This window comes from Symphalangus syndactylus, chromosome 2 (assembly GCF_028878055.3).
Source record: "Symphalangus syndactylus isolate Jambi chromosome 2, NHGRI_mSymSyn1-v2.1_pri, whole genome shotgun sequence".
Taxonomy (NCBI): Eukaryota; Metazoa; Chordata; class Mammalia; order Primates; family Hylobatidae; genus Symphalangus; species Symphalangus syndactylus.
Window position 1 is genome coordinate 107,044,104 of NC_072424.2, and position 13,702 is coordinate 107,057,805.

General features: G+C 36.7%; 1 protein-coding gene across 2 annotated transcripts in view; it reads left to right on the forward strand.

The window, feature by feature from the left end:
• LAMA2 (laminin subunit alpha 2) overlaps positions 1-13,702 on the forward strand; it is a 625,547-nt gene that overhangs the window by 425,978 nt on the left and 185,867 nt on the right. For both annotated transcript variants that reach the window (XM_055263701.2, XM_055263709.2), the window contains exons 28-29: positions 4,753-4,870; positions 12,532-12,666. In XM_055263701.2, the coding sequence (XP_055119676.2) occupies positions 4,753-4,870; positions 12,532-12,666 (253 nt within the window). The remainder of the gene's footprint in view (positions 1-4,752; positions 4,871-12,531; positions 12,667-13,702) is intronic.

Sequence of the window (13,702 nt, forward strand, 5' to 3'; positions counted from 1 at the left end):
TGAGTTAGGGAGGAGTCCCTCTTTTTCTATTGATTGGAATAGTTTCAGAAGGAATGGTACCAGCTTCTCCTTGCACCCCTGGTGGAATTCGGCTGTGAATCCATCTGGTTCTGGACTTTTTTTGGTTGGTAAGCTATTGATTATTGCCACAATTTCAGAACCTGTTATTGGTCTATTCAGAGATTCAACTTCTTCCTGGTTTAGTCTTGGGAGGGGGTATGTGTCGAGGAATTTATCCATTTCTTGTAGATTTTCTAGTTTATTTGCGTAGAGGTGTTTGTAGTATTCTGTGATGGTAGTTTGTATTTCTGGGGGATCGGTGGTGATAACCCCTTTATTATTTTTTATTGCGTCTATTTGATTCTTCTCTCTTTTCTTCTTTATTAGTCTTGCTAGTGGCCTATCAATTTTGTTGATCTTTTCAAAAAACCAGCTCCTGGATTCATTAATTTTTTGAAGGGTTTTTCGTGTCTCCATTTCCTTCAGTTCTGCTCTGATTTTAGTTATTTCTTGCCTTCTGCTAGCTTTTGAATGTGTTTGCTCTTGCTTTTCTAGTTCTTTTAATTGTGATGTTAGGGTGTCAATTTTGGATCTTTCCTGCTTTCTCTTGTGGGCATTTAGTGCTATAAATTTCCCTCTACACACTGCTTTGAATGTGTCCCAGAGATTCTGGTATGTTGTGTCTTTGTTCTCATTGGTTTCAAAGAACATCTTTATTTCTGCCTTCATTTTGTTATGTACCCAATAGTCATTTAGGAGCAGGTTGTTCAGTTTCCATGTAGTTGAAGGGTTTTGAGTGAGTTTCTTAATCCTGAGTTCTAGTTTGATTGCACTGTGGTCTGAGGGACAGTTTGTTATAATTTCTGTTCTTTTACATTTGCTGAGGAGTGCTTTACTTCCAACTATGTGGTCAATTTTGGAATAGGTGTGGTATGGTGCTGAAAAAAATGTATATTCTGTTTATTTGGGGTGGAGAGTTCTGTAGATGTCTATTAGGTCCACGTTGTGCAGAGCTGAGTTCAATTCCTGGATATCCTTGTTAACTTTCTGTCTCGTTGATCTGTCTATTGTTGACAGTGGGGTGTTAAAGTCTCCCATTATTATTGTGTGGGAGTCTAAGTCTCTTTGTAGTCACTCAGGACTTGCTTTATGAATCTGGGTGCTCCTGTATTGGGTGCATATATATTTAGGATAGTTAGCTCTTCTTGTTGAATTGATCCCTTTACCACTATGTAATGGCCTTCTTTGTCTCTTTTGATCTTTGTTGGTTTAAAGTCTGTTTTATCAGAGACTAGGATTGCAACCCCTGCCTTTTTTTGTTTTCCATTTGCTTGGTAGATCTTCCTCCATCCCTTTATTCTGAGTCTATGTGTGTCTCTGCATGTGAGATGGGTTTCCTGAATACAGCACACTGATGGGTCTTGACTCTTCATCCAATTTGCCAGTCTGTGTCCTTTAATTGGAGCATTTAGCCCATTTACATTTAAAGTTAATATTGTTATGTGTGAATTTGGTCCTGTCATTATGATGTTAGCTGGTTATTTTGCTCATTAGTTGATGCAGTTTCTTCCTAGCCTTGATGGTCTTTACATTTTTGCATGTTTTTGCAGTGGCTGGTACCAGTTGTTCCTTTCCATGTTTAGTGCTTCCTTCAGGAGCTCTTTTAGGGCAGGCCTGGTGGTGACAAAATCTCTCAGCATTTGCTTTTCTGTAAAGTATTTTATTTCTCCTTCACTTATGAAGCTTAGTTTGGCTGGATATGAAATTCTGGATTGAAAATTCTTTTCTTTAAGAATGTTGAATATTGGCCCCCACTCTCTTCTGGCTTGTAGACTTTCTGCCGAGAGATCCACTGTTAGTCTGATGGGCTTCCCTTTGTGGGTAACCCGATATTTCTCTCTGGCTGCCCTTAACATTTTTTCCTTCATTTCAACTTTGGTGAATCTGACAATTATGTGTCTTGGAGTTGCTCTTCTCGAGGAGTATCTCTGTGGCGTTCTCTGTATTTATGGCAAAGGTTTTTAAAAGGTTTGAATAGTCCCCCTAAAGTAATTAAAATAACCTTGTATCTTTATTTATTCAATTATAAATTTAAATCTCAAAAGCAGAGAGTTTAAGAGTTTATATGCCATTTGAGATTTGAACTTTGTACATTGTATCAGTGCTGGCATTATCTTTTTTCTTTGCTTTTGTTTCCTTTTATAAAGTTTAATTTAAGGAAATAGCAACTTTTGCATTTCAGTATTTATTTAAATGGAAGCTGGAGTTTGGCCAAATCTCTGATGCAATCAAAGCCATTGCTCTCTAATCCCCTGAAAAAACATGGTGTATTGCAAAAATATTTGTTGTTGCTGCCATTCAAGCTTCACTTGATTTGTAAACACTTGCGGGTCTGTTATATGCATTTGTGTGCAAGAGAAAGGAGAATGAAGCCAGTAGCTCCTGGGGCTATAAAATTCCATGGAGATGCCAATGCAAAGTTACCTTCTTACTCCCACAAAGAGCCCAGAGAACATAAGGGAGAAAGAAGTCTTTCTTGCAGGAGGGGAGTGGTTTGTTTACAGCTCACCACCACCGTGTGTACTTACCGGGAGCAGAGAGTGAAACCTGAATTTTAATTGAATGTGTGTTTCATCAAGACCAATCTTCAGAGTGCAGATTACAATGCTAGCAAAGCCAGAACATGCATTCATAATTCAGTTTCAATAAAACCTACCTATGCTTGTTATAAAGTTTATGTTTCAAACTCCTTAAACTCCTGGAGGTAACTTTTATTTAAAGCAAAACTATTCATTGTCACATTTTAAAGTTTATTTCCCAAATATGTTTATGTTACCAGTTAGTCCATCATAAAATAGTCCCAGTTTATGGACTACATGTATTTTTTAATGAAAAGAGTATTAATATATTATTTTCAATTATGATTTTCTTTTCAATTATAATGACTATTTCACCATCAGGAAAGATGAGTTAAGTTACTTGAAGGAATTATTTAATAAAGTTAAGAAAATATTATTTTGAAACATTATCTGCAGAAAAAGATCAATATTATTAGATTATGTGTGATTACTATTTTCTAGGTGATTTTCTAAAGTTCTTGAAAGGTCGTTCAGAGCATTGGGAAGAAGAAATTTGGGACAGCAGTAAATTAAAAGCAATTTCACCAGTGCCTATGCGAAGTAATTGAATGGGGAATGACCTTGGGTTGTCTGTTTGCAAGAATATAAATGTCTAATTAATTGGCCATGTCTACCTGAAGCCACTCACATTTTAAAGTGGGGGAAAAATCTTTATAATAACTTCTCAACAGGATATCAGACATCCAATATACTGAACTTCTTATGATTTATGTGAATATTTTGCTAATATGTACTGTTAACATTTGAGGAAGCAAAAATGCAATATTAGGATGTGGTACATGAGCCCCAGAAATTTAAACAGCTTCAAAACAATGTTAATTATCTTGATTTAATCATCCCACAACTTATCTAAGTATCAAAATATCACATTGTATCAATAAATGTTGTTGACCCTTGAACAACATGGTGGTTAGGAGCATCAACCCCGCCTCACGCAGTCAGAAATCCACATATAACTTTTGATACCTTCAAAACTTAACTACTAATAGCCTCCTGTTGGACAGAAGCCATACTGATAACATAGTAGATTTACATATATTTGTGTGGGTATTATATACTGTATTCTTATAATAAAGTGAGCTAGAGAAAATAAAATGTTATTAAGAAAATAATAAGGGCTGGGCTCAGTGGCTCATGCCTGTAATTCCAGCACTTTGGGAGACCAAAGCAGGCAGATCACTTGAGGTCAACAGTTTGAGACCAGCCTGGCCAACATGATGAAACCCCGTTTCTACTAAAAATACAATAATTAGCTGGGTGTGGTGTTGCACACCTGTTATTCCAGCTACTCAGGAGGCTGAGGCAGGAGAATCACTTGAACCTGGTAGGCAGAGCTTGTAGTGAGCCAAGATTATGCCACTATACTCCAGCCTGGGCGACAGAGTGAGACTCTGTCTCAAAAAAAAAAAAAAAGAAAGAAAGAAAGAAAAAGAAAAATGGAAAGAAAAGAATAGGAAGAGAAAATATATTAAGTGGAAGTGGATCATTGTAAAGGTCTTCATCCTCATTGTCTTCATTTTGAGCAGACTAAAGAGGAGGAGGAAGAAGAGGAGGGATTGGTCCTGCTATCTCGGGGTAGCAGACGTGGAAGAAAATCCCCATACAAGTGAACCCATGTAGTTCAAGCCCATATTGTTCAAGGGTCAACTTATGTACAATTATTATTTGTCAATTAAAAACAAAAAGGCAATAGAACATACTTGAGGTTGACAAAAATGTGAGAAGGATATTGCTGTAGGATTGATTGTTTACTAGGTGATCTTTTTTTTTTTTTGAAACGGAGTCTCGCTGTTGCCCAGGCTGGAGTGCAATGGCGCGATCTCGGCTCACTGCAGGCTCCGCCCCCCGGGGTTCACACCGTTCTCCCGCCTCAGCCTCCCGAGTAGCTGGGACTACAGGCGCCCGCCACCTCGCCTGGCTAATTTTTTGTATTTTTAGTAGAGACGGGGTTTCACTGTGTTAGCCAGGATGGTCTCGATCTCCTGACCTCGTGATCCGCCCGCCTCGGCCTCCCAAAGTGCTGGGATTACAGGCATGAGCCACCGCGCCCGGGCCTACTAGGTGATCTTAACTGACTGTCATTGTAATCTAAGTACATTCTCGCTGTTTCTAGGATTTCTGAAATCTCAATGGAGGTAGCTGAACAAGGACGTAGAACAGCAGTGACTCCTCCAGCTCACTTGATTGAAAAATGTGATTGTCCCCTGGGCTATTCTGGCCTGTCCTGTGAGGTAAGCTACCTCCTATTAACCTGCTTAATCTCAACTCACTTCAGGAGCTAAATGGAAATACTCCCAGAAGTACCTTTACTGCATACATATTCTTAATCGATTTTATTTAATCTTCCACTCACAGTGTGAGACACACAGTGGCAAGAGGATAATGTTATTGATACTTAGAACAAATCACACCTGAAGGGAAATAGTTGATCAAAAATTTAAAGATTTGTGAAAATATTTAACAATCAGGAATTAAGAATGTTTTAATAAGCCTATTTATTATAGCTGACCTATTTTCTTGGACCACTTCTGAAGAGTTAGAGACATTTAAACTGCAATGATTAGGAGATAGGATTATACTGGTTTTTGAAAATATTTTTATATAGAACACAACAAAACTTGTACACTAAATAGCAGGCTGTTCCCTTTAACATAAGCTTCTCAGGGAAACATATCTTTGTTCCAACAGTGCTGCTGTGAGTCATTACAGTTATAAAACTATCTTTTTTTTTACATTTTAAAAATAATTTTAAAACTGCTTTTTAATAAACTTTCTGGGATATTCTCTTGTCTGCCTTCAAGATCGTCAAATTTCTTAGGATCTTCACCTTCTGAAGGTTGATTTAATTTCTATAATTATGAAATATTAATAGGAACAGTACGATTTAAGGGAGGTGGAATGAATAGATGAGAAACTGGCTTGGGTTTGAATCTCAACTTCACCGTATAGTAAGCCTGAGACCCTGCACAGGGTGCTACACCTCTTTAGGCTTTAGCAGGTAAACAACCAAGTCCCTGAGTAACTACCACGACACTTTCACCTCTCCTGCAGACCCCCAGTCTGAAGCCTGGCATGCATGGGGCCTCAAGGACTGCTCCAGCCCTACAGCTGGGATTCTTTCTCATTAGTCAGGCTGGCTGGTGCTCACAGAATACCAGTTAGATATTATTAATATCTCCCTCACCTACAGCCTGAGTCTTATGAAGACTAAATGAGCTGTGAATGTTAAGGATTCATCACAGCACCTGGTGTGTAGATGATGTAAGTTTTGATGGTTAATATTATTATTAATGTAATCACTAGTTATATACCCATGTATTGATTCAGTTATAAATAATTTTATACATCTTATTTTGTAAATAGGATTTGAGAAGTTTTATTAAGTATGGTACATGAGACAGACGATAACACTAGGTCAAAACTGAAGTGCAACTTAAAAATAATGAGTATACATTTCCTAAGAGGGACGTGGCATCATGAAAATAAAAAGGAATTTGGTTTCAGTGAATCCTACCTAGCTGCACTACTTGGACAGGATACTTGCTCTGTTTCTTGCTAAATCTTGGGTTTTTACCTATACATCCTAAGGATTGATTTAAATGGAAACGTATGTGTGAAAGTCCCGTTACAAACTGACATGCCATTCAGCTTAGTTACCATCACATGGATTCCACATGGTTCAAGGAAAAATTTTATGGAATAACTGCAACTGCTTTGTGACACATGCTTAAAATAATTTTCTAGCCTTACCTGTGACTGCTCTGAAGGGCAATATTTATTTACATGTGTCCATTTTGAGCTAATAAATAAGTAATCCATCTCCTTATTAAATCGTATCTCCTACATCTGTTTATACACACACTAGTAAACTTATACTGGTAAGCACTGCTTATACAGTAAGCACTGCTCTTTCCAATATACATATGTACACATAGTGTATGGGTGAAAACTGAGACCGTGTGGCACATATGAAATGAGTGACCTTTCCAGTGAGCACTGAAGATTTTAAAATGGAGGACAGAAAGAATGTGAGATTTTTCTAGACAAGAGATGGAATTTCCTTTATCCCGGGTAGTGTTTGGTTTTACTTTTAACTCTGTGCACTTGATCAATGCTCTTAATTGCTATAGACCTTCGTTATTATATAGCCATCCAATCTATAAAATGACAGATTGAGTTGAAGTTCTAAAATTCTCTGATTCTGCAATATTATTTTGCTATAGAAAATATTCAGTAAGTATTCAAGGTTGACCTTTAGATATCTTGAAGAGAAGGTTATTACAGCTATATTTTTCTGCATTTATTTGACATAACACTGTTCATTTGTGAACAAAAATGTTAGTAGAATAGCAAATTATTTTCATGCAACCAACCTTCCATTCTGGATTTAAAATGTTAAAAACCTTTCTTCATATGATTGATAGACTTTTTGAATAGTACATTCAAATACATGCTTTCCCATTAATTTGAGTCATTTTCCATCATTATATGAAAATGTAAATGAGCACAAATAAAACAAATGATAAATGAAAATCAAGAAAAACTAAGAATATGTACAAATTGTCATCGGCATTAGTGGCCTCACCGTCCCATGACTTTCACTTAAGCATCTATTTACAGACAGTAATTGCAGTAATATCTTAGTAGAGAGATTACAGAGATAAAGGCTTATCTCTCATAATAAGGTACCTGAAGTGTTTTCCACAACCCATGGCCTCTAATCCATTATACATCTTATTTATAATTCATCTTGATTCCTATGTGTAGGAAGTGTAATTACCCAGGCATAAAATCTTATCATCAAAGCAAGTGTAAGTGTAATTACCCAGGCATAAAATCTTATCATCAAAGCAAGAGCTAAGGGCAGTTTTGAAACAATACATCCCATTCCAGTAACATATGCTTTGGGTCATGAATACACAAAGCAATTCCTCTACAATATTTTTACAAAATGTATAGTATTCTAGAGATGTCTGCATCTACAGGCTATTTTATTTCATGTTTTTATCCACAATATGGTTGCAAGTAAACAAAATTAAGTATCAGTTACTGCTAAAATATAGCCAGTTGTAAAGACTCTTAGCCTTTGCCTGTTACCTGTACTGTTATGACAGTGCAGCCCTTGTCATTAAAAATGTTAGTTTTAGAAATGCCTAATTATTATAATTTACTATTTGCAGAAGGGGCCAGATTACCTTCAGGAGTCAAACAAAGGACACCATTTCCTCACCAAATTTCTTGGTGTTGGAGCCATTGAGTTTGTTATACTTTATTTAACCTGTCTTTGAGTTACATTAAATGTAGGTTATTGCCCAAACTGACCTAAACTGAGCTTTATGCAGTTGAAAGGTTATATGCAGGTACCATTCTTACTTATGACTTTCTTTCTTAAATATGGAAAATATTCAGCCTTGCATGTGCAGCTCTCTGCAGTAATATGGAAATCAGAAATTTGTCAATGATCTCTAGGTCATGTTTTGATAGTTTCAGCTTCTATCCTGTCTTCCCGTATTTTAATAGGGCTTTAGGCTCGCAGTTGAATGGCCAGTGTCTATTGGATCGCCACTCAGAAGCTGTCCCTTGTGGCTATTAAAACTGATTTTTTTAAATCTTCAAATAATTTATACCTATCATCAACACATAAAGCCCAAAAGGCAAAATGTGAAAATAGTCTTAGCTACTTACACATGCACACATCTATCTTTTATCACGTCTGTTGCACACCAGAGACCCAAAGTCTCTGTTTTCATGTACAGACAAGTGTTGAGGAACATGGCATGAGTAAGTTATATTATAATTTTGTTTACAAATATAACCTACAACAGTCATCGTGTCTTTATTTTTAGTTTATTTCCAACAAACATAGAAAAAACTATTTGAGATAGAGAAACCTATTGATTTATGTATGTCAATTATGAAACATGCTTTATCTCAGATAATCCTCAGATCAACCCTATGAGAAACAGAACCTACCATTGATTGAGTGCTTACTATCTCCTGTACACTTCCCAATACAGTTACACCAACATCATCGACTATAATTTATGATCCCCATTTTACGGGTGAGAGAATTGAGGCCCATGATCACACACCTACACAGCAATTCAAACCTCAATGAGTCTGTTTCCAAAACCTAGGTAAACTTGTACTCAACTATTATATTATGCAGTCATGTGCTGCTTAACGACAAGGATACGTTCTGAGAAATGTGCCAATGGGTGATTTCCTCATTGTGCAAACATCATAGAGTGTACATACACAAACCTAAAGGTGCAGCCTACTACACACCTAGGCTACATGGGATAGCCTGTTGCTCCTAGGCTACAAACCTGCACAGCATGTTATTGGTATTGAATACAGTAGGCATTTGTAGCATAATGGTAAGTATTTGCGTATCTAAACATATTTAAACATAGCAAAGGTACATTAAAAATATAGTTTTATAATCTTATGGGACCACTGTCGTATACATGGTCCTATCATTGACCAAAATGTCATTATGCAGCAGCACATGACTGTACAATATTCCTACATTCCAGGTGAGGAAACTGAGGCACACAGTATTCAGAACCTTACCACATACAAAGTGGTGGAACAGGAATTAAACTTGGGTCTGCCTGATTGCAAAATCCATGCAAAGATACAAGATAGAGTGTTTTTATGAGCTCCAGCACAAGTATCTTTTTTTATTACTAAACTCTGAAGAAAGAAAGGAGTGCAGGGTGCAGCCCTGAGCCTAGGATATGATGGGTCTCTACTGTCTGCTTTATTCTCTCCTCTCTACCCTCCCACATTTTTGTGTACATTTGATCTAATTTTTTGATGAAACAATGTATTATGAAAATAAATTAAAGATAGAGGAGAGCAGAAGAAAATTGAGCCATGAATAATTTCAACAGTGGGGAAGAGAACTTTGGAAAAGTTTATATTAGAGTAGAAATGGGTAAGAGGAGCTCAGGAAAGTATTTATTTACTTTTCTTTAATTCCCCATTGTGTTCCAGAAACGATTTTAGATGGGACTCAAAAAGTAACTTTTTTGCTTCCTATTCCAACATAATCATTCTCATGAACTTTCTCTCAGTTCACCAAGAGGAAAAACATTCAATATTGACAAACAACCTAAAAATTTTTTAAATTGAAAGAATAATGCAAAATAATCAAGGAAAAGAGAGAATTTCTGGTTTTTTTTTTTTTAAAAAAAAACATTTTAAGTTTCTAATCTTTGTGTTGTCAAATACTCTCTCTCTCTCTCTCTCTCTCTTTTGCTATCTCATAGAATTTTAATCTATCAGGACACAAAATAAATCAAAACTAATCTAAAATGTTAAAATTAAAAGACGCTTTAGAAGTCATCTGAGTTAACCTACTCATTTGTGGGATGAGGAAACTGGGTCTCAAAGTAACTTGCCTATATCTCTCAGACAAAACTAACATAAAATCAAAGCTTCCCTATTCATTCCTTTTATATTACCAAGGAATGGGAGTGGTATGCACTTTTTTTTTTTTTTTTTTTTTTGAGATGGAGTCTCGCTTTGTCACTCAGGCTGGAGTACAGTGGCCATATCTCAGCTTACTGCAACTTCCACTTCCCAGGTTCAAGTGATGCTCATGACTCAGCCTCCAGAGTAGTTGGGACTGTAGACACACGTCACCACACCTGGCTAATTTTTGTATTTTTAGTCAAGACATGGTTTCACCATGTTGGCCAGGCTGGTCTGGAACTCCTGACCTCAAGTGATCCAGCCACCTCAGCCTCCCAAAATGCTGGGATTACAGGCGTGAGCCACCATGTCTTGCCTTGTCCATATGCCCTTTTAAATGCACACATGCACAACAGAGAATAAGGAGCTTGCCAGTGATGCTGCGTTCTAATTGTCTGTTAGACTCTCCTAAGAGTTTTAAAACAAACTCGGGCCTCAGCTCTCCCCGAAAGGAATTGACTCCACCTCCTCTAGGGCCGGACTGGACCACTGACTCCCACTATGGGTGCTTGTCTATTGTGTCAGGCTGTCTGTCCAGGAAAACCACAGTAATAGGAAAAATGTGCTGTGCGTTAGAGTAGACTTCACCTTAGGACTCACCTTCACATTTGGACCCACAATGCTAAACTTTGTACAATTCCTCGGTGAGGAGTATTACTTCTTGTCTTTTTGTTTCTTCTAAGATTTATTTTAAACTTTTGTTTGAGTTTAAAGTGGAGCTAGAAACTTCCTCTCAATTTGTGTGATTTTTTACACAAATTTTTACAGATAGTAATTACAGTAATAACTTAGTAGAGAGATTACAGAGATAAAGGCCTATCTGTCATAATAACACACATGCATGCACCTAGCAAGTTTGTCAATAACACAAGAATTTTACATATATATATATATTTATATATATAAATATATATAAATCTATATATAAATATATATATATTCAAGGATCAAATCCATGCACAGAAAATCCAGTTTTATTCAGTGGTCAGCTTGCTAAAGAATTGGAATAACCCATACTATGAACCACTTTTAAATAGATCTTGGTTTATTTCTTCAGTTATGCTTAAACTAATTCCTCAACCATCATTTCCAGGACTTATTCAATAATAATGGCAAAAATGAGCCCTGCTTTTTAAATAATATGTATAAACTTTATTAAATTATATGATTATGTCCACCATAAGACAAATAAGACTCAAAATATCTTGAATACTATTCTCAGTTTTATCAGCTTGCTCAAAGTTGGAACATTATTAAATCTCATTAGAATTTCTTTTAGGCTGTGATAAAAGCAGAGAGTCTCTTGATTAAGTGCTTAATTGAGGTACTTTTGCATTATCCAAATCAAAATAAACAAGGAGGGTGCTGGCTATTAAGCTAGATCTTTTTATAAGGAGCTTCTTTGTATATTTGTCTCTGTACTGTCTAGGCCAGAACCAAAGGGATGTGGAGGCACTAGAAAGTTCTTAATCTGATATTTTTTCTTGCTTAGTCAGCAATCACTTTTCTTTCATCAATGGGCATAAGATTTTTAAGTGAAAAAAAAATGCTACTTAACCAAGGTGGTGAAATAGTCCCCTTGTAATTCTCCATGGGATTTGAAAAACTGACTCCTACCTTTTATTCATAAATCAAGCAATGTCTGCAGCTATGCATGAGGAGAGGACTGAGCCTGAAACACAAGACAGTTCTAATCTTTGTTCCAGAGCTGTGGACTACCTTCCAGAAAGCCAGAGATGTTTGTTGATACATTTTCATAATAAACCCAAATGAATATGGAAGTCTTGATTTTGCATATGTCAGCTTCACTAGAAGTTTTCTGTTTGCTTTCAGATTTTTATTGCAAAAGGAAAAAAATTATATCAGGGAAAGATAAATTTTATTGGTGGTCTAATAGTCCCAAGACATGTAGAGCTTTTATTATTTTGGATTTCTTACTTTTATAGTCTTTAAATTATATCAGTATAAATAATGCATCCTTAACACTTTTTATTTATTTTTTTTGCTGTGTTTCGTTGGACATTTGCTAGTTATCCACCAAGCACAGTAAAAGCAGATTTTAGGTGTTAAAGACATTGGAATTATCTTTATTCCATATGACAATGTTATTTAAAAACAAACATCTTTTTCAAGAAAAATACTCCTTGGAGCTTTTTCAGGCTGAATTGTATCTACAAATAAAAGCTTTCCTTGGTTAAAGTCTGATTACACATGGATGCTGCCCTAACACCTTGGAGACCAGGAAGAAATACACATTAGGTATCAAAATCGGCACTTGTGTTTGTAAGTGATGTTGTCCCTGCCGCAGGTAGGGGAAGGCTAGTCTGTCTTTGTAGCCACTGAAGAGCTCAAGCGTTGCTAATGCAAGATTTCTGACTTTGCTGTCCTAATTGGCCTCCTTTTCTTTCAGGCATGCTTGCCAGGATTTTATCGACTGCGTTCCCAACCAGGTGGCCGCACCCCTGGACCAACCCTGGGCACCTGTGTTCCATGTCAATGTAACGGACACAGCAGCCTGTGTGACCCTGAAACATCGATATGCCAGGTAGTCCTCCGAGCCTTCCTTGAACAAGGTCCATGTGCTCATTTCTCTTTACACATGCTCAGCATCTGCATGCAGAGGCCGGCTAAACTGCAAGGGAATGCAACTGTGTGTGTGAAATAAAATATGTAAGGGAAAAAGATATTCACAGATTCTACATTTTAAAAAGTAAGGAAAAAATAACTGGGAGAACCACTGAGCATGTCAAGAAATAGAATTTTAGCAGCATCTTAGAAGAGCACCAGAAGACATACCTATTTAAAAATTACATGTGCCTTTTTTTCTGATTATTTTCTTATAAATAAACTTTCTATAAAATTTGGAAATTACAGAAAAGAATTAAGAAGAAAAAATTCACCCGAAATGCAACATAAGATAAAATTTTAATATTTTAAGTATTTCCCACCAATTTTTACATGTGTTTATGAATAAGATTTATATAACACCATTGATGCAGTGTTATGTCATGTCCTTTACATTCTTACCTATCATGAGGTTGTATTATGTTGTTACATATTATTTAAAATCTTTATGATCTTTGTTTGGATGTCTCATAATTTACCCATTTCCCTTAGAATTGAGGTAGCTCTTATTTTTTTATGTTTCTGCTAGCACCCTGCACTCTCTACCACCACTATCTGCATTAGAACAATCAGAAAAATCATGTGTTCCACCCTTTTTATTGTAGTAGTCACTGTAAGAAATTCAGGTTGCCCCTGTCACCACTTGTCCCTCAAGCTGTAATCTGCCCACAGCTCATCTTTGTTAAGCCCATCTCCCACCTCTGCTCATCTTCTGAAACCATTCTACTGAGCCTTGTGGAACTCATGGTCAAAACAGGCAAAATCCCCCTCAGAATCCTCCTCTTCCCTCAATGTTCTCTTCATTGTGCTCTGACTGAAACCCAACTCTCACTTTGAGTGCTGCTGCCCAGGCAGCCCTCTTAAGGAGTAGCCATCACTTTTTTTTTTTTTTTCCTGAGATGCTGACTCACTCTCTCGTGCAGGCTGGAGGGCAGTGGCGATCTTAGCTCACTGCA